This window comes from Alternaria arborescens, assembly GCF_004154835.1.
Source record: "Alternaria arborescens strain FERA 675 chromosome Unknown contig_1, whole genome shotgun sequence".
In the NCBI taxonomy this organism is placed as follows: domain Eukaryota; kingdom Fungi; phylum Ascomycota; class Dothideomycetes; order Pleosporales; family Pleosporaceae; genus Alternaria; species Alternaria arborescens.
In genome coordinates, this window is record NW_021167856.1 from 315,037 (window position 1) to 335,935 (window position 20,899).

The following is a 20,899-nucleotide window of genomic DNA, read 5'->3' on the forward strand; positions in this document are numbered from 1 at the left end:
ACATGTCTTTGCTCATCAAAAGATGTCCATGACGGCATACCTTCTATGTATTGCGATGACAGCACACTAAACATCTCCCAGCACTCTCCCAACAAATCCTTCGAGACCAGCCATGCCCTTTGCTCCCCTCTCATTACCCCCATAAAGCCCAGGCCCACCACCAGGCATGACCAACACCTTGGCACCTACCTCCACGAATTCGCGCGAGGCGATGAACTGAAACGTCACTACGACGGCAGGTGGTACAGTTCCCGTTGTAGGCTCCCTTACTTCATCATCGAAGCCGAATCCAAACGTGTCGTCCTCATCCGCGCCATTGTGAGTCTTGTTCATCGAATGATTAAGTTCCATCCGTTCAGTAGCGACGGACAAGACCTTAGATGAAGCTCTGACGCTGGCGACGTAGACCACAACTGCACTTCCGACGCTGAGATCTTTGACACTCTCTGCTTGCTTCTCCTCGAAACGTACTTTAATAATCTTGTGCGCCTTGGGCTCGCGAGCTACCAATACCATGCCTTTGCGTACCCTATTGATAGACGAGTTGACATTTGGCGTACTCACAGGTACGACACCCATAGTACCAACCTGTCCGGCATGCAACTTCCGTACGGGTAGACGTAAATTGCGCAAAGACGTAATGCGGACACGTTGCCACTCGCTGTGTCGGTTGCGCAGTGGAGCATTTTTTGGCTTTGCACTGAGTGCGCCGGGAAACGATCTTGACTGTGGCATAGCAGGCTTGCGACTTGGTCTTGAACTACCGCTGTCGCTATCGTCCGAGCTCACATCAACAGGGTATGGTCCTAGCAGCAGCTCATCACCAACGGCCAAATATCCATACCGGAGGTAGCCTCCAATGATCGCGGAGCTATCACCGATTCCATCTGGGCGGACGCCATAAACATCTTCAATATAGAAGAGTGGGGATATGGGCGTACTTGCCGGTAGGGTTACTTGCGTGGGCATCGGTAGTCTCCGGAGAAACGCATGCAATTTCTGTATCCCAGTTCCCTTGACTGCGCTAGTTAGTATTACTGGCACCGCTGCGAGTGGCGAGTCTACAAGCAAGTCTAGAGTCTTCTCAGTTTCCCCAAGATCGGCTGCCTCGATGGTGTGTAGATCGGCTTCCAAGACAGATGTCGACGGGTCAGTGATGAGCAAAGGCCTCCGCTTGTGTTCCTTCAACGCCGAGAGCAATTTTTGCAAGGTGCTTTTCAAACCGTTCTTGGTAGCTAAGTCGTACTTGGTGATGACAATCACAAGCGGCAATTGCAAGGCGAGGCAGAGTTGTAGATGTGCGTGCGAAAGATCCAAATCCGCTGCTGCTGGCCCAAGCAACTCTTCAGAGGAAGGTGAAGCTCCAAGCTTACCCGACGACTCGTCGGTATTGTCAGCTGGAACACACAGAAGTGTCCAATGTGGTTGCCTAGTGAACGGATCAGGATACTCCGTCATACGTTTTCAGAGAAGCGGCAGCTAAGAGTGAAACCCTCCCAAATTAAAGAGATACAAGGGGATAAGGAGCTGTGATATGTGATATGTGGTGATGACTTACCAGCCAACGATTCCACGGACCGTAGTACGCCTGAACCGAGGGTGTCCAGCTGAGTCAGAAAGAAACACCAACCGGCCGTTCTCCGCTGACTCCACCGCCGCATGAATGTCGATCCACGAATCAATATCCCCTGAGCCATAGCTGGTCACTTGTGAATGATCTCCTTCGTCGCGATATCCTATCAACTCTTGGGTGACAGAACTGGTCATCCCCGATGCAATCTCGTGCCTGTGTTTCAGTAGACTTAAGCGACTCTTTCCTCGGCCATTGTCCAGCGTAGCAGTAGATAAAGTTCCGAGTAGAGTAGATTTACCAGACATAGTGGCACCAGTCACTGATACGCGCATCTGCTCAGTAACCCTTTGGGGCTCCTTGCCCAGTGCCATGTCGCTAGCACTGGTTCTGAGCGCATCGTTGTTTGGATCTTGCAGCGTTTTTTCCGACTTATTGATCAAGTGCTGTTCTGGGCGTACTAATGCTTCAGCAACTAGTAGTTGCGATCTTATCACCCTTTGTTGCGGCGTGCCAGAATCCTCGACCCACTCGCAATCACCAACAGGAACTCTGCGCATAACTTCAACACCACAGCCTAGGCTTGCAGCCATAGCGCGCAAGTTGTTCAAGCTCTCTTCCATCTCATCTTCTGCTAGACCGACGATGGTTCCGTCGTCAGCAACTCCAATTTCGTAAAGCGCACCACTGCTCTCCTCCAGTCCAGGTAGAAGCCGTTGTGGCATCTCGGGGGCTGACAACCGTGCATCCTCGGGAAAATGAGGAACGACGGGTGCTATAGACGAGGACATGTGGTTCGGGCATGATTGTTGTAGTCGCCACAGCAGTTGAGTGGTCAACTGCTCGAGACGATGCTGTTTTGACTGTGTCGCGGCCAACGGAGGAGGGGTGTTCGAAAGAAGGCCTGACTCAGATGCGCTGCGACCCACTACAGGAATGGGTATGTCAGGTCGACGCATGGACCCGGATATATGGCGTCCAGTGCTCGTGCGGGTAAAAGACCGCCGCCGCCTGAGCAGCAGATGCAGCTTGTACTCAGTAGGCCCGTCCTGTGGCTCAGCCTCCAGCCTCGTGATAGCTGTATAGTCTATAGCAGCAGTGGACTTTGTTGTGTCTAACCCCACTTCGCCCCCGGTACTACCTAGCGGCGAAGGAAGTCGTCGAGAATTCGTGGATGGGATGGGCGTTTGCGCGACGTCGCCGGCGGAAGTAGTTTCCCATGGCGATGAGACCCGCGGAGGGTCAGGATCGAAGGTGAATATAGAAGCCATATCGCGTAATATGGACGAGCCCCTTTGTGGTTGTATTTACTTATCGAACAGGGTGATGGGCAAAGTACCAGACTTGTCACGTTGCGCGTTGTTGCGCTGGATTAGTGCGTAAGCGTGATAATGATCGTGAGTTGGTGTGTAAGAGGTGCGTCCGGAATAATTGCGATAATAATGGAAGCATGGTGACGGGTGTAGAGCACAAACGTTGAGTGGGACTTCGTCAAGCAGCGACTAGAAACAACTCGTCGGCGAGTTGCGTGAAGGTGCCACGCTGGCGTTCACAGATTAGAGAAAGACATTAGAGTGGGCAAGTTAAAGATGACGACGCTGTTGATGGTGGTAAAGGTGCAATGGCATGAGATGGTTGACGGTTGCTGGGAGTATCGAGGTCGCCATGTCCAAGGTTAGTCGTTGGTCCTAGCTTGCTCATGCTACCTACTGCGGGGAGTCACCGTCGTGCGGGGCGGGCCATCATCCATCGCTCTCAGCCTCACATGGATCACCACAAGGCTTAACGCCCTTTTGTCGCCCTTTTAGCTTGGACTCGGTCAAACTATGTCGCTACAGAGGTTGCATTGATTCGCAATCAGTGTCCTTCTACTTCATCATGCTTGTCTGGTGCATGTTGATGCGTTTGCTGGTGAATTGTGTCCGACACATGGTATAGCGTCAAGGACAGCGAAATTGTCTCTTGCTATACTGTTCATGTTCTACCACACTGAAAGAGTAGTGCAGCAGATGCAGGAGGGGACAGGACACGTAGTACAGAGCAATTGTGATGCAGAGCATACTGGTAACATCCTCTGACTCGCAGACCACAGACAGTATTGGAACGTGTCGCTGCTGCGTATCTCGTCATTCGAACATCGTACCTACCCGTTCGTCTCCCCCGATTGCTAGATGCTTGACACTATGTCTGACTCTCAATATATGCCCTAGTCTCGTAAGAAGATCGGGCATGACAATCATGATCGTGGTCGAGCTGAGCGCGTCCTTTAGGCATCCATAGCCTGAGAGCGATAGTGAGGTGCAGTCGTGGAAAGTCGCCCAACAGTCAGTAGGGCTGCCTAATGGCATCCTTGGCCGCGACCAACACGTGCGCCACATGTTGGCCTCAGAAGGGCGTTGCATGACTGTGCACGCCTGTGTAGCTACTCAGACAGCCAGATGCTCGCTCCAACTCGTGCCCGTGAGCGCATGAGAAACATCGATACATACCCTACGTCGCAGAAGCGTGCCGGGTATTGACGTCCGGACGACTTGGTTCCTCTACGGCGATTGAGGCTGAAAAGCTACGTCAAGCATACCCTATGTGTATGCGGAATCATGTTATGCCCGTCTTACGGGCTTGGAGCTCACCACTATAGAATGGCTCAATCCTCTCCCCCCTGCAGCGGCTATTGGCCGCCATGTGCGATTAATCTATGTCCACGCGTATGCCGCCGCCTCATTTGGAGCGTCATCCCGTCTGGGAGGCGGCGCTGCCTTTAACCGGCTTTCTCGAAGGTGACTGGTGACACTGCAGACGTATCCCGCAGTAGCGGGTGGGCGTCAGCAACACGCGAGCGCTATGAGGCTTCCATGGTCCTGGAGTCCTTGTGCAACCTTGGCCATGCAGCCTTGCGTATGCGCAACTACGTACTTCGAAAACCCGGTTATAATTCCCGCAACAGCTCACGACCAGGAAGTTTGCTGTTGGTGTTAGAGTATCGTCGTGAGTTGTATTCTCGCAACCCTTCTTTCTGTGTGTGCTATGTCTTATCACAGTCGACCGATGACAGATTGCCTGTACTGGGCAGCCACACTAGTATCTGTCACTTGCGGCGCGGTGCTCTAGACACGCGGACCCATCTCGGATTTGGAGACGTTGCCGATTTTCTTGCGCGTCTCGACCACATCGCTGAAGCACTCAGAGCATGCGTAGACTCTGCGGAAGATCTCTGTATGCACACATTACCACAATTTCGTCAAGATCGCATGATGCGTACTTAGCGAGATGTCTATCATTTCTTGGCTCTATTCTGCTGGACTTTTTCTCGATTCATGTAGGCGATCTAGAATGTGGTTTTGCTGTGGTGTGGGGCGGGTTTACGGTCGCCTGAGGAAAACATACGATTCAAGTATTTTGAGATAGGCAAAGTGGGCAAGGGGGGGTTGCGCCTGTTTGCTGTGCCACCGGCAATGATATCCTAGGTCGGCAAGCACTCCGGCCATTAAAGCCCTGAAGGCAGTTTTGCATCATTGAAACTCCGTATGCAAATTGGTGAGCGGACCGATAGCTCGATCGTGTCCACCCTGGGTACCACAGATGGTGGAGTGGAGTGGTACACGCCGCGGCCTTACTTCGAGTTCATTCCGGTTCCTGAGTTCCGGATCCGCCACTGCGTTACTTCGTCAGCTACTCGCTTGTAGGAAGCTGAGATCGGAGCCGAACGCAATGCTTTTCACGTGCTACCGAACGTCAAGAACTCAGTGCTCCCCATGTCCCATCCTTGTTAAGTCTACTGAGGGATCAAGTGACTGTCATCCTTCCCGCGCAGCCGCGCCCCGCCGGATAATCCTTGCGATTCTCCCAGCTCGACTCGATCCACTGGTCAGCAAAGCATGTCAGGTTCGCACTCTGCTGTGGGGGCGAAACAGGTTGGAACATCGAAAACCCTTTCGCGTCATTACTGCCCGGTGCTTGAAATCGACCGAAATCCCGTGCTTAGGCACAATCTTTTGCGCGAAGCGGTCAGGAGCCAATTACCTAGGGGTAGTTCCAGTGGTATGGTTCCGAGCCTACGCTAAACCTGCCGCGCCTGCACAGCACACGATTAAGCGACTGCGATGAACCGGATTTTGGTTACATGTCCGTCCTAGAGTCGGGTGCGTATCGCAATATGCGTGTCAGTGCGGGTCTTGCGGAGCAAGACCAGGGCGAAACATGAATAATGATATTCATACCTATTTTCTTGATCAGTAATATGGCGTTAGTCGCGTTTCTGAGCTGCAGTGACTGTCTTGGCAACATGCATGCCGAAGCTTCAATCACGCACTTTAATGCACGTCGACTAGAGCTGCCTGCCGCAACCAGTAAGCCACCGAACGTGTGTTTGATTGCACATTGCATATCAAGACCGGAAATATCCACGTCACCGGAGCATCCCACATATGCATATGTACTTCTGCATCTCGGTGTTGGAAGTCACGCCAACATGCGGCTGTCAGTTTCCGAGACAAGGGACCACACACATTGCGGTTTATTGTTCCGCTGCCCGGTGATGTCAAGGTGCAAGAGAATAGCGAATCAACACTGCTACCGTAGCCGCCGCTATACCGGTGACATGGTTCACCTGAGTACAGCAGCCCGGACCACGGTTGTTGACCTTAAACTGGACAATCTGTCAGACAATGCTGCGCGCCAGTGGCGCCTCTCGGTATCTTCGGTTCGTGGTTGGTCTTTCTCCACAGCGGTGGGTGCTCTTTACAAGGCTTACCCGCCCCAAGTCGTGGCGACAACGGCCCGCTAGTTTGATCGTTACTCAAATTCGCAAAAAGCCGTGCGAGCTTGTCGGCAGCCTTGCTCGCCTGTTTACGGCTAATGCAATATGAAACCGGCTCATGATAATTGGTGCGCATGGCGTGAAGGATATGGCGAATTGCAACCCGGGTACGAGACTTGTCATGAATATGGGGCTTGCAATGAGATCAGTTGTCGCAAGTCAAGATTAAGATTGCAGTGCTAGAAAATATCGGAATTGCCTTGCGATCTGGTGTTTCTTGCTGAATCGTGGAGGTTGGTCGGTAAAATTCCCCCTTTAGCTTAAGCTATGAATTTTCGCATTAAGATTTCGCGCGGCAGTGCCGAACCATGCCGTGCGGGACAACGTCGGCCTGATTCTCTGTTTGTCTGTGGACCCTGATATGGAGTAAGGTGCTGACCGATGATTCTGTGTGAACCATGTAGTCGGATATATCGCAGGGAAGAGCTACCAGGGCACCCCCAAGCAGCAGGAACTCCATGTTCCTGCTTTGCACGCTCCTCCAAATCCTCCCGCAATCCCTCGACGGGCTGACGCCCGACGCCCTCCTCCGTAATTCAGTCTTTCTTGTACGACGGGTCATGGCGAATAAATTGATATGGCTCGTTGAACGTGCGAGTATCTTTTGACGGTTGATGATCTTGAGATTGATGGGAAACAGGATGTAAAGACCGCTTGTTGCAGTAGCTTTCCCTACTTCTGAGACAGGTGTACCCGAAATCTATGTATGCATATGTATCATGACAATAAATAAGCGCTTGATTATAATCAAAATGCTGAAAGGAACTCCCGGTGGCCGAATGCTTTAATGAACGGTCGTGACGCACGCACCGTACCGAAATGTCTTGGTGTAGACTGAAAAGTGCAAAAGCACAACATGTGTGCAGCGACTTGTAAGTATGGTTTTCGCGCAGTCCATACGCGCCCTGTAGCGACTGAATCGAAGATTCTGGGCCTTTGGGTGGCCCCGGGCTGGTACAGTCGCCTACCGGCGTGCCTCCGCTTCGGTGCGTCCATATCTTCGTCGTGGGCCAGGGCTCGGTGCCTAGGACCATACTGTGCCATTTTGCACTCGGCGTGTTCGCTCAGACGGAGCGATACTCTACTTCTGCCCCTTGCGACATGGATAGTTCTAGGTAGATCAAACAGTGAGATGCGACTTCATCTATCCGCTTGCTTCTGATGCTCTTCTTGGCTTGCATTTATCATGCGCCATATGTCCATTCCTTGCAGTAGTACGTGTGAACTCAGCTCCACATCTGGGGCAGGAACTTTTCGACGCAGTTCCTGATTTTTCCCGTTGATGTCGCAGAAGGTTACTGAATGTAGAGAACTGCCGTCCATTGCACCCGTGCTCCCAACACTGCGGCTTTGGTCGGGAGTTCACAACACGTGGCATTACTGAATTACCTTGCGTGCTCGGTGATGAAGACAGTGCAGGTACTGAGCCACTGGGTGGTGGAGCACTCTGCGAAGACTCGTACGAAGGATACACGGCAGGTGTCGTGGTCGTTGGTGGGTACATCGTTGGTAGAGGGTGATACTCGTTGGAACCATAAGTAGTTGCTGGGTACGGTTGTGAACTACCTTTTATCAGTGACGATCTCCGCTAGATTCCTGATCAACTTACGATGAGTATGTGTTACTACCCAGTGACTGAGCCGGGACGCTATTATGGGGCGCTGAATACGTGTAAGAATGTGCCGAAGGAGCCATAGGAGATGCATGGCCTCGCAAAAGATCGGTAGACTGTTGCTGCTGGTACGGACTCCGTGGAAGTGATGGGTGCTGGGGCTGGTATGGTGGCAAAATAGGGTGTTGATCAGGTCTTCTTTGCTGACTTTCGTTGTGCACTGGACTTGAAGCATAAGATGAGCTGTATGGATTTGAGTTTGAAGACCTTGGCTCCGCGTAAGATTGCAGCGGTGGATAGCCTGATGAGTAAGAGGTCTGTGGAGAGCCGTAATGACCCATACCGTACTGCGAAGATGGCATCATGAAGCCCAAGGTGCTGCTCGTGTCAGAAAACGTTGACGTTCACGTTATAGTCAGTGGGGTAAAATACCTCATATCTTGCAATTCTAGAGACGATCTGTTCGGCTGCTCGAGGTCTGCCGACAACTGTAGCTCGAGGTCGTTGCTACCAGAAATGGAAGATACTGGCGATGAGACAAGAGCGGGTGCTCGTGTGGGCTGGTCGTGTGAAATGTGCGCCGCTCGAAGGTTGACACTTGACTCGAGTTCGGAGTTGGAACCTTGAAGGGACTCGTGATGCGAGAAATCTAATGCTTGCGCAAAAGAAGGATTGGGAGACGGGTCGTGGTCAGATTCCAATAAATGGAAGGTGTAGTTAGGTGGGATGTCTTCGAGAACGTGTGAAGTATTCCAGGCTAGTGGAAGTGGGTGCGACCCGGGCGTCTGATAATCAATGGAATTGTGGCGGGGCGTTGGCAAGTCTGCGGCACGGTGGGAGCGAGCTCCTCTTATTTGTGGAATTTCTGGTGGCTGAACAGATAAGTTCTGGTCGGCACGGTCCCTAAGTCTTCGTGAGATGGTCGTCGTCTTGGGTTGATGGGTTTTGGAAGACCGATGGGTCATGTTCAACAACTGAAAAGCAACATCTGATGCGGAGAGTACCAGTGGGGTAGACGTACGTTTGTGTTTCTGGACACGGCCCGTCAGGTGGGATTATACCAGCCTTATGGCAAGTTGAATGCGAGGCAGAATCACGAATCTAACCTTGACGTTTGACGGTGCCCATGTGGTCTGCGCCCTACATGGGGGATACTGGATGCACAGTAACAGAGCATCTGAGCTTCATGACCCAACAGCGACAGAGCCGGCTTTGCGGCTGCGGACTCGAAGGATGCTGATCCTAGTCGTGAACAATCCTAGCCCTCCGACCGTTGACTAGCCACAGGACGTGCACCCGCAATGGGTGCCTGGCAGGCCTGGGCCGGGGGTACCCACGCACCAGGAAGAATTGCGCGACTCTCTCTAGATCCGAGGATTGTAGGCATGCCTCGTGTTCTGCCAGTAACTTCTTCGCCATGACCCCACCACTAATCCGAAAGTCTGTCCCTGACAACCATCAAGTGATGCCATCGCTACATACAGCGTTGGCGGTGCCACGAATGCTGGCGTTGATGGGCGCCCTATTCGCCAAGCAGAGGGTTGGTGGCGCTCATAATCCCGCGCCTGTGACGAAGAGCCAAACCGTGTTAAGTTTGGTGTTGAGAAATGGCCTGTCAGATCTCTCTGCGTTAGCCGCGGGTGGGCCGCGACAATACACGATAGACAGGATGTGTGCGGCTTCGGGTAAGATGCGGTCGAAAGAGGGGTGGCGTATGCTCAGCTTCAACCTGAAAGATCACGGACACTGCCACGGGAGCATGCTGTTCATCAATTCAAACCCCGTGTCATGCTCTGCCAATGCACAGCTCATTGTGTCGTTCTAAATTTGGCTCGCTGCAGTATCGCCCGAGCACGTGCTGGCCAATGCCTAAGCGGCCCGTTGTCTTTCGGAAGCGATGCCGTTAATGTGAACGGCAAGAACTTGGCGGCACGCCTGCAGTGGTGTCACTTCTGGAAGACATCTCGAAGCTTCAGAGAAGACATATGACTCTGGGAACAACTCTGTATGAAAGTACAGAGGGAAATGGTGGAGACCGAAACGAGACCTTGGGATGGGATGCTGAAGAGTCCACGTGTTTGAAATTTCGGAGGGGCATGCAAGTGCTGCCTTTCACGGTAGATATTCTGGCCCCACTCCGAGAGAAGCTTGACCTTTGATGTGTTTGCGGAGACTGGAGTTCGGCTCCGTATGTAGAACTCAGGCCATCGTGACCCCCTAGTGCAATGACGAGCGCACAGCTACGCGTGTGAAGTGTGTCGTGGCGCTATGAGTGCCAAGGCCCTTGTGATTGGACAGGGCTCTTCGCCAATTGTAACTCCACGCCTCCCCCTAAACAGCCATCTCATCAAAGCCACAAATCACTATCGCCGAAAGTAGCGGGTCCTGCCTATTCTCGAATTTGAGACGGCTCAGTTTTGCGTGGATCCACTGCGCCGGAGTCGACTTATACCGATTCCGCCCTGGTACGCGAGCACGTAAAGGATGCCGGCCGGCAGCAATCATTCGGCTTCATCATAGCTCTGATATTATGCAAGTCAGTCACCACCTGGCCACTGATACCACCGTTGCGGTCATGTGTGTAAGGACACGAGATAACCGCGTGCGGGACTCATAGTCTACTGTTATCTAAAGACCCACGGTACCCGCAGGCATCTCCGTGGTTCCAAGGTTGGTCAGCCTTAACGCATCGGCGGCGACCGTAGTCTTCAGGTCCCCCAAAAATTGAGGCTCAGCCCTGGGTTGCTGCAAGTCTGCTCACGCAAATATTTCCCAGCCGCCGCTGGCACGCCTGATGGACCATACGAAGCCGAGCTTAAGATGCACTCACGCCAGGCAGCATGAAGCGAAGTTCATGCGAAGCTAAAATGCCCGGCCTGGTATTTCCCTGGTAAGTCGCAGGGACTGGAGTCCCCACATTGTCGGTATTGTACTATAGGCACATTTATCACATGTCTCATACGATACCTCCAATATCGTCTGGATCGCACTATGCCAACTTAAACACTATAGCTGTCACGGCTGTTAGCAGTTATGACAACACTGTGAAGTTCTCAAGTGAAGCTGAATTTGCATGAATTCGCTGCGTCAGGTCGAATATGCAAATGACTGATTCAAATGTGTGGAGGTACCGTTTCTGCTCTTAGCATAGTGCCTGCTATACAGGCTCAACTAAGTACCTAGGTGTTTCGTCTAACACGATATCGAAAGAACAACGTAACACGCGCAGCTTGTCAATTACAAATCACTGACAGTACTAATCGTAGTTGCATTTACTACTGGCTCGCTGTTCCATTGCCATTGCGCGTCTCCACAGAGACGTGGAGCGTGTTTACCTTCATCGTAAGCCAATTATTCTTAGTGACAAAGCAGACGCCTTACAAGACCTCATCCAAGCCTCAGCATTGATCGCTACTGGACTTCGATCTTGCAAATGACCTGGCCGAATCACAGCCCTCTTAGGCCTTCCATACTGCTTACTGTGTTTCACTCCGGAATGTCGGAACTGCTCAACCGCCCCAGAGAGCCTCACAGCATCCAATCAATAGAACGGCCTGCCTTAACGATCCAGCAACGGCCCAGGTAGCTTTTGCGAACCAACAAATGCACTCAGACAAGAACGATTGAAGTTTGCGACACGAGCATCGGGGAACTGTCAGACCAACATGGGTACCTGCATGGGATAGTCAAGGGTAATGATACTTCGGCTATGCTAGAGGCCAGTAATTACCGAGTACGTGTCGCAGAACATACCTAAGCAATATGTGCACGTTGTGGAAAACACCTATGACGATCAACAACAAAACGTCACAGATGTGACGGGGAAACTGATTTCCGTCGGGAATATGCGTATAGTGTGTCTACTGACTCGCTACAATGTTCACTCTCCATCATCAGTGACATGATCCACCCAAAACCTGTGGAATCGATCACAATGGTTCCAGCATGACGCATTCGTTCTTTCTCTCATGACCAGGTTCTGATCCCGGCGTATGTCCGAAAAGTTGTGTCCACCGCAGCGCAAGATCTGCGTCAGACATTTCTCGATTCTGATTTTCCCGTCCTGAGTGCAAGATCGACACAGAGCATGATGTTCTCTCATGAGTGTGGTAACGAACGAGGGACGTACAGAGATTTCTTTCATGGCTGAAGGAGCACGCCCGTAGCCCGGACTCTCACTGCATGAATTGGACACGAGATCCATGGCAACGACTTCAATAGATAAGTGCCACCGATATCTGCAGCTGCATACAGCAAGTACGAGACACTTAGCAAATGTTCAGTAACCATACATCGGTACGTTTAAAATTCGGCCTGCATCGCTATATTTGCAGCTACTTTCTCGTTCGTTTCGCCCCAAACTACGACTGCGCAGAAGGAATGGCATCCAACGCCCTTTTGAATGTCTCGACTAGTTTGCCTGTCTCCTCCAACCCCACACTAAATCGAATCAGATCAGCTTCAACACCCCATTTCGCGCACTATGATACCATTGTTAGCAAAGCCGCCATGTCAGCAGCGAGAGAGAAGGTAAATTACTTACCCAGTCCAATTCTCCATAGTGCGCAAGAATCACGTAGGGCGAACTCAACGTGAAGTTTGTGCCTAAACTGGGTCCTTTCACGGTGTCGAGGTTGTCGAAGAAAGCGATCGCGTCCGCTTTAGTGAAAAAGGTCGCGGACAGGAGACCACCGTAGCCACCGTTGGGGTTACGGCATTTCTCGTAGAAATGGCGAGTTGGTGACGTTTTGGGGTAGTTTACTTGTTTGACTGTCTAGTGTTAGGCAGATGCTTTGATTTGACATGTGACGGCGGAAAGTATATGAACGCAAGGGTGTAATAGAAATACAAAGATATGGAGGGAAAACATACCGCGAGGGTGTGCGCTCAGTACATCGCAGATGGCTTCAGCGTTGGTACCGATACGATCAATTCTTGAGACAAAGTCTCGGCTGTTGCGCTCGAGGAAGATGCTGTCTTCGGCCCAGTGGTTATCTTCGTAGTCTTCTTCCCATGTTCGTTTGAGAAGGGCATAGTTCTTTGCTTTTGGGTTGAGCACGAGGCTTTAAACGTTTGTCAGCAGATGTTCTCTGGAATAGAGACGTACAAGAAGTGCTTACCCTCCACCCATCACGTTACTGTCTCCACTAAAGACCTTGGTTAAACTACTGACAACGACGTCGGCATATTGTAAAACATTGACGTTTATGAAGTTGCCAATAGTCTCATCTACAACTACGCAGAAGTTGTACTGGTCCGCTAGTTTGCGTATCCGCTCTAGGTCTGGTGACCTCAGCAGCGGATTTCCTGGGAATTCAGTGAACAGCGCGACGAATCTTTCGCCGCCTTCCAGACGCTGTTCGAGGTCGTCCAGCTCCTCTGCTGAGCCGAACCCGTAGAACTGCGAGCCTGGTCCGAACTTCTCGGTTATCTTCAGTGTATCGATATAAGGGAAGCTGATTTTGTAAGCGTGGTATAAAGGGACGAAGTAAGAGGCTTACCCGTAAACAATGGCTCTCTTTGAGCCCTTTGCTCTCAAGAGATTCCGGTGAGCATTGAAAATCGAGCTCATTCCTGTGGGGTACAGATATACATCGTCTTCAGAGAATCCTGCGACCGGCCGCCTCCTTGCAGCATCATGATCCAAGGTCATTGCTTCTGTCAAACTGACGTCCGCAGTCAATGAACCCGCGATGCGCCGGCGAATGGCTAACTTTGCGTTCTTAGTTTTGGAGAGATCCAGGTTTCGACCAAATCTCTCTTCCACAAACTGAGTGGGATCCTGCACCTCTCCATTGCCGTTGGTGAAATCGCCCGAGGTGTCCAGGTCAATTGACGTCTTCTTCTGATATCGTCTGGGACCCTTGCATACTCTTGCTGACTGATTAAGCGTCGAAGCGTCTACTAGAATGCCTTCCTTGAAAAGCTGGGAGCAGTACTCCGCTCTTCGACTTGACACACCATCCCCAGAGTGCTGCCAGAATGCTTTGGCAATGCTAAAGCGCTCTTTTGGGAAGAGGACAGCTGAGACTCTCGGGGATATGATCTGCAACTCTTCCGAACGTGCTCTCTCAGCTGCAGGTACGAAATCAAGAATCCGGACTTGCGACGCATCCAGGTCGGGTGCTTGCCGTAGGAAGAAGTCCTGACATCTTGATGCGGTGGCGTTTGTGGGGAACAGCATCGCACTCTCTTCATCTTTCCCATGCTTCTCGACAATGGCAGCCGCAAAAGCTTGTATAACCTTATGTATAAAGAATCTTTTGATGGTTAGCGTGCGTTCGCCATGTACTTCGCCACACCGCACCTAGGATAGCCAGTCTTCATTTTGCTGATAACCCATTCTTCACCCTCTTCATATCCTACGTTTGCCCGCCATGTCGGCAGTGAGACACTCACAGCCTACACTCGTTAGTACATTGTATGGAGTCAGTTAGTGAAGTTGGACGCACGTGCTCAGTTGCCGGTGGCAGACTCTCTCCCACTTCTACGTCATTCTCCAGGACCATTGGCGACATGTCGAAAGTTGATATGGTGAGAAATAATAGAACAGCGACTAAAGGGTGAAGGGGACACCAGTAATGGGGCAGGTAAATCAGATATAAAGACGCAATGACTCCAATTGCACAAGGGATTATTCCAAAAGCCGATTAGCTCCGACTTCGGCACTTGCGACGTGCTAAGTGGAAATTTAAGGTTATCGATAATGCAGCGTCACTTTCTCCGCTTCTCTATGGCAGCCCGGAACGTGACTGCATCCACATATGCACCCTCGACTGGGGCATTTGAACCGGTTCACGCTCGCACTGGCCCCACTTTTGCGTTGTCTTCTTCTGTAGGAGCTTAGGCTAGCTCCCCAATCGACACGATACCACCAGCACAACAATGGACAACCTCACCCCATCGGACCTCTTCTCGCCATCCAAGGCGCGCCAGCAACGTGCGCAGGCTCAGGACTGGGCGCATATCGACTCATGGCTGTCGTACAAGTACGCTGGTCGTACAGTGCCGACGTTCGAGCGCAATGACGAAACGCTCAAAGTACTCCGTGAGCTGTCTATGGCGAACGAGAGGGCGGATGATGAGAGGACGGTAATGGAGCGCTTAGAGAGGGAGGCTTTAAAGGAGCTGGATGAGGTATGAGAATTATAGGTCCGCAATAGCAGTCGCGCTTCGAGCACACCGCTCACGACGGTAGGTCCAAAGGAATGAAGACGACGAACAGATACTATCGAGCCTCAAAGCAAGCCTGACTCCCGAAGGCGAGCAGGCGCTTGATGCGCTGGCATCTACAGCTGTAGCCCTCAATGTACCGGCCGCCAACCCTGAGACCATCGCGCACGCTCTCATACAGCATACGACCGCCTCACAGAGCCTCACGAATCAGCTGGCGCATATTCACACGCTACAGAACTACTTGGATAAGCAGCAAACCCTCCTCCGAACCCAACTGCACGAGCTGCAAACGAACCCCGCCTTCGCAACGCCGTCCAGTCTCCAGCGCCAGACGACGGAACAGACGCGTCAGGTTAAGCACCTACGTACAAAGATCCGCGAACACGAAGACAAATTGTCGTCCCTTCAATCATCGCAGTCGCGAAATATGACGCCAGGATCCAAGAACATTGGATCTGCCGAGGCCATCACCGACATGTTGGAGCAGCAGAAGGTTCTGGATGAGCTGCGAGAACGAGTCGAGGGCTTGGAGCGGCAGGTTGCCGAGTTTGGCGGCTTACCTGCAGACAAGGAAGCTGCCAGGAAAGAAGTGGGTAAGCTGGAGGTTAGGCTTGACGAGTTACGTAGGAGCAGAGACGAGTTGTTCGAGGGCATGGTTGGATAGTAGTGGTACAAGACGGCTATAGACTACAAGACCCTTGGATTTTCTACCTTGACCTACACTGGCGCATCCGTCAACGGCACATACTGTACACCATACAACTTTTGGCGCTCAAGACTACCGTCTTCCTTCTTGTCGATGACATAAATATACTGCGCCCGGCCTTCGGCGACTGGGACAAAGAGCCGGCCCGGAGCTTTCAATTGATCGGTCAAGGCCTGGTGGTGGACAGCAGCAGCAGCTCCGACATGAATGGCATCGTACGGTGCGCCCTCTGCCCAACCTTTCCGCCCATCTCCGGTCACAAATTTGACATGCCCTGACTCCAACATGCTCTGTCCCTCTTCTGACTTCCGCATGTTGCTGTCTGCTAGATCGTTCAAGGGCTGAATATGATCGATGCCGATGACGGTTCCGTTAGGCGCAACTAGGTTGGCGAGAACAGCTGTAAGATAGCCTGAGCCGGAACCGACATCAAGGACTTTGGCACCGGGCTGCAGGTGGTCGAGAAGTGTTTCGCACGCTGAAGCATGCATGTGCGGTGCGGAGATGGTGGCCTTGTGGCCTATAGGCTGTGGAGAATCTTCGTAAGGTGATGCTGGGGCGTAGTGCGCGCGGTCAACCTATTGACTGTTATTATACCTGAACTAATTGTTGTTTTCGACACGTCTAATCCTACCCGTAGCATGGCGTCTCTGACACGTTCAGACCCAATAAGCTTGTTATTTACGAGATTTGTGATCAGCGCCTCGTTAGTCTCTCCAGAACTTCGCCAAGCCATGCTGAAAGCTCTACTCTGTACCTCGATATGGCGGTGACTGGTGGAAAGAGAGGGCCCGCGTATGCGGTTGAGCTTAGTTAGGAACGGCACCGTGAGTAGAGATGTTTTAGGAAAGCAAGGGGAAAGGATACTATAGTCAAGTAGATGTGTACTCATGTGTATTGTTGACCACCATGAAGCTCCAGGCTAACGCGATTATGACTGTCAATAGCTCATGGTGCATGCATAGAGTACATGTGGCAAGCGCGCCCAGGTGAGGAGCTCGTGGAGCTGTCAATGAGGGGTGTGATGTAAGGGACGCGACATGCTTGATCCCTGCTATCGATAAGACGACCCTTGTCGCGCCAAAAGTCCAGAGAAATTTCGCGTCGCATTCGACCAACCCTCAAGCACAACCGCCATGGCCCCACCCGCGACAAAACGAAGGAAGCTCGAGCACAGCGACTCGGAAGCTGAGAGCGAAGGGAGTTTTGCTGACTTTGGTGAGGCCGACACTGGAGCCGCGCTGGACGCAAGCGACGCCGAAGATGCAACCGCCCAGAGCGGAGACGACATGGACGGCGTGGAAGCCGCCGAAGATGGCGAGGATGACGAGAGCATAAGCGAGGATGAGGAAAATGACTTCGAGGAAGAGGCAGATGTTCATCCGAGCAGAAAGCAGACCACCGCCGGCAAAGCGACGAGCGCAGCGAAGCCACCTAAGAGACCTGCGCCGAGCCTCCAGGACGGCGTATACACTGCCGAGTCCTTCAAGTCAAACATGTTCAAGCTCCAGCTGGACGAGCTGTTGGATCAGGTCAAGCTGAAGTACGGCAAGAGAGAAGCTCCTGCAGAGAACGCAATGCGAACCCTCAAGACCATCATTGAGCAGATACCCAGCCGCGATCCACTACCGGTTCGTTACAGAAGAATCGAATGGAAGCAACATGAGCTGACAATACGCAGATCGCTGAAGCCGAGAAAGCCCTCAAGTCAGCCGGCGTCGCAGTTCCCTTCCCCACTCCTCGCCCGCCGAAAGACGCCTTGTATAAGCTGCAGTATGGACGACCTGCGAGCATCAATGCGACCGGCAGTTACCCGCTCAAGACTGCGACTCGACACGAAGACGTCTTCTCCGTCGATCTGGTAGTCACAATGCCGAAGAGCATCTTCACCGACAAGGACTATTTGAACCACCGATACTTCTACAAGCGCTCGTACTATCTGGCTTGTTTGGCTGCTGGGATCAAGTCTTCGAAAGAGCACAAGTTCAAACTGTCCTTCGACACTCTGAATGGAAACCAGCTCCAGCCCATTTTGACTGTACGTCCGAGCGGAAATGGGGATGCTGATGACTTCTCGAGCTCCAAATGCCATATCAACATCTTGGTCGCATTGCCAGAAAACACCTTTGCGCCAGGTAAACTTTTGCCCAACTCGAACTGCGTGCGCCCCAAGGGCAGCGACGACGAAGCGTCTGGCAAGGCTCTTGCTGCAACGCCATTCTACAACAACACCCTACAGTCGGACACCAACGTCACAGCCTACCTCAAGCTTCTCCACGGTACTGCATCGAGAGCTGAAGCGTTCAAGGATGCTTGTATACTTGGTCGTATTTGGCTGAAGCAGCGTGGTTTTGCCAGTCAGCTTCGCAAGGGGGGATTTGGCAATTTCGAATGGGCTGCAATAATGGCTATACTCTTGCAGCCGAATGCCGGAACTGGCGCTCAAACCGTTTCTTCTGGTTTCAGTAGCTATCAACTCTTCAAGTCGACACTGCAGTTCTTGTCGAGAGGCGATCTTACCAAGAAACCATTCATCTTCCAGGCAACCAACATTACTATACCAAAGACAGAGACTTCGCCTGTCGTGTTTGACGGACCGCGAGGACAGAACGTCCTTTTCAAGATGACCCCATGGTCCTACTCGCGCTTGCGATCTGAAGCCAAAGCAACTGTAGACATGCTGAGCGACTCTGTGTTCGATCACTTCGACGCTGCCTTTATTCTGAAGACAGAGTTGTTGAAGTACCGTTACGACGCCACACTCGAAATCCCCTTCGCGTCGCTTGGATTTGATACAGCAGGCGAGGAATACGACCAACGTATTACCGAGACTTGCAGGAAAATCAACAGTACCCTGACCCGCGCTCTTGGTGACCGTATCACAGCTCTGTCTTTTACTATGCCTGGAGAGGAATCCTGGTCCATATCATCGCGACGCCCGCAAGAAAAGCAAAGCAAGAGCATACTTGTAAACTTTGCTACGGATCCTGCAAACGCCACTCGTACCGTTGATCATGGCCCTTCCGCAGAGAACAAGCAGGAAGCTGCTTCCTTCCGCAAATTCTGGGGCGAGAAGGCGGAGCTCAGGCGCTTCAAGGATGGTAGCATTCTCGAGAGTGTTGTTTGGTCCGTCAAAGACACATCAGCTTCGGTGATGGAACAGATTGTGCTTTACATCTTAGGTAAGCATGTGGGCGACAAAGTGGCAGAGTCAGCCAGGTTCTCAAGTGATGCGTTCGGCCGCCTTATACCGGCTGGTCAGATGCAGGGACAATCCGGAACGGCGCCATTCTTACCTATTATGAACGCTTTCAGTGCAATGGAGAAGGACATCCGGGACTTGGAAGAGCTCCCGCTTCGACTTCGTCATCTGAGAGCCGCGGACCCGCAATTACGTTATTCATCCATCGATGTTCCATCCCCAGGCCACACTCCTGCCTCAGTCGTACTACAATTTGAAGGTTCTGGACGCTGGCCAGATGACCTTTGTGCCATACAGCGGACCAAGATCGCTTTCCTGCTCAGGCTAGCTGAGCTTTTGTCAAAGCTCGAAGCCGGCTACGTCGCTCGTGTTGGCATGGAGAACCCGTCACAGCCAGCTCAGAACCAGGCGTTCCTTGATGTCACTGTGGTTGCGGGTTTCACGTTCCGAATTCGTATCTATCACGACCGTGAGCCTACTCTGTTCGATCGTCAAATCAAGGATAAGTCGCTGGATGGCATATCGAGAGAGTCCGCGGCTACATCCCTGGCATTGTACAAGCGCGAGTTCGTACAGGCGCCTCTACATTCGCAAGTCCTACAAACCCTATGTACCCGATTCCTGGCCCTTTCACCAGCAATACGGTTGACGAAGAAGTGGTTCGCGTCGCACCTCCTCGCCCCACACTTTTCCCCTGAACTTATTGAGCTTCTCGTCATTCGCACGTTCCTACAACCCTATCCTTGGCCCGTACCTTCAACCGCAACCACCGGTTTCCTACGAACATTGTCATGGATCAGTCGATGGGACTGGAGACATGTCCCGCTCATTGTAGACTTCTCAACAACATTTTCTGCAAACCCTGCAGATCTGGAGGACACCACATCCAAAGGCATGAAGTCTGAAGATCTCGACCGGTTGCGGACACGATTCGAAGCATGGCGTCGCATAGATCCCGCTATGAACCGCGTCGTGCTCTTCGCTGCGACCAATCTAGACGAAGAGGGTACAACTTGGACAAACAAAGCAAAGCCCGAGAAGGTCGTTGCTGCGCGCTTGACCGCATTGGCGAAGGCCGCTACACAGGCTGTTCGTGCGGACGAAGAACGTCTGCTGGGGCACATCAACAACATAGATGCTGCTAAGATGCAAGAGGCTCTGAACCCAGGATTGCTCTTCACACCTGGTGTCTCCGACTTCGATATAGTCATAACTATATCATCAAAGTACACTCTCAGACCAACAAAATCTACCAAGAGCACACCCAAGTTCAAGAACCTCGACCTTCAAAAGGCAACATCAAGTTTATCGCCGGCCGCAACACCACTTCCACAGCTTTTTGCACAAGATCTGTTAGATGTCTATGGCGATGCTGTGTTATGGTTCTGGGACCCGGAGACACTGGACAAAATTGTCGGATTATGGAATCCGATAGCCACCGCACAGAGAGGTTGGAAGATCAAAGCTGGATGGAACAGCGTGCCAGTCACTGGAAAGAAGGATAGCGTTGAGATCAAAGTAAATTCAGAGGTCATTGTGCATGAGATTAAGCGACTAGGTGGGGAATTGATTAAGAGCATTGACGTCAAGAGCTAGTGTGTTGTAGGTAATCAGAGAATAGGAGCTTCTATCACAAGATTTCCAGAGAGACAATGAAACGGATTCAGTACCCAGTTCACTAACGTTCTCAAACATAGCATCAGCAGCGCGTTATGTAGCTGGTGTACTCAACAATAATGTGGCTCAGTAGTCAAGATGCGCGTTTTGGCAGGATCGAAAGATGAGCATGCCAAATGCACAATACCGCACCTCTGCAA

The 20,899-nt window shown here is 51.9% G+C and overlaps 6 protein-coding genes across 6 annotated transcripts; 2 read left to right on the plus strand and 4 right to left on the minus strand.

The window, feature by feature from the left end:
* Nucleotides 1-66: 66 nt before the first annotated feature.
* On the minus strand, nucleotides 67-2,841 carry AA0111_g117 (hypothetical protein; the record flags this gene model as incomplete). The annotated part of the gene is made up of 2 exons (XM_028645594.1): nucleotides 67-1,429; nucleotides 1,559-2,841. 2 exons carry the CDS (start codon nucleotides 2,839-2,841, stop codon nucleotides 67-69), a joined length of 2,646 nt encoding a protein of 881 aa, XP_028512404.1.
* A 4,840-nt stretch (nucleotides 2,842-7,681) lies between these two features.
* Nucleotides 7,682-8,963, minus strand: AA0111_g118 (hypothetical protein; the record flags this gene model as incomplete). The annotated part of the gene is made up of 4 exons (XM_028645705.1): nucleotides 7,682-7,728; nucleotides 7,776-7,948; nucleotides 7,996-8,376; nucleotides 8,431-8,963. The coding sequence occupies 4 exons, from the start codon at nucleotides 8,961-8,963 to the stop codon at nucleotides 7,682-7,684; spliced, it is 1,134 nt and encodes a 377-aa protein (XP_028512409.1).
* Nucleotides 8,964-12,359: 3,396 nt separating this feature from the next.
* On the minus strand, nucleotides 12,360-14,516 carry AA0111_g119 (Cystathionine gamma-synthase; the record flags this gene model as incomplete). The annotated part of the gene is made up of 7 exons (XM_028645817.1): nucleotides 12,360-12,479; nucleotides 12,542-12,768; nucleotides 12,871-13,061; nucleotides 13,119-13,454; nucleotides 13,500-14,258; nucleotides 14,306-14,400; nucleotides 14,451-14,516. 7 exons carry the CDS (start codon nucleotides 14,514-14,516, stop codon nucleotides 12,360-12,362), a joined length of 1,794 nt encoding a protein of 597 aa, XP_028512408.1.
* Nucleotides 14,517-14,883: 367 nt separating this feature from the next.
* On the plus strand, nucleotides 14,884-15,838 carry AA0111_g120 (hypothetical protein; the record flags this gene model as incomplete). Its single annotated transcript, XM_028645929.1, has 2 exons — nucleotides 14,884-15,135; nucleotides 15,197-15,838. 2 exons carry the CDS (start codon nucleotides 14,884-14,886, stop codon nucleotides 15,836-15,838), a joined length of 894 nt encoding a protein of 297 aa, XP_028512030.1.
* Nucleotides 15,839-15,891: 53 nt separating this feature from the next.
* On the minus strand, nucleotides 15,892-16,523 carry AA0111_g121 (hypothetical protein; the record flags this gene model as incomplete). The annotated part of the gene is made up of 2 exons (XM_028646040.1): nucleotides 15,892-16,458; nucleotides 16,515-16,523. 2 exons carry the CDS (start codon nucleotides 16,521-16,523, stop codon nucleotides 15,892-15,894), a joined length of 576 nt encoding a protein of 191 aa, XP_028512031.1.
* Nucleotides 16,524-17,016: 493 nt separating this feature from the next.
* Nucleotides 17,017-20,678, plus strand: AA0111_g122 (U3 small nucleolar RNA-associated protein 22; the record flags this gene model as incomplete). Its single annotated transcript, XM_028646151.1, has 2 exons — nucleotides 17,017-17,511; nucleotides 17,562-20,678. 2 exons carry the CDS (start codon nucleotides 17,017-17,019, stop codon nucleotides 20,676-20,678), a joined length of 3,612 nt encoding a protein of 1,203 aa, XP_028512028.1.
* Between the last annotated feature and the right edge of the window lie 221 nt (nucleotides 20,679-20,899).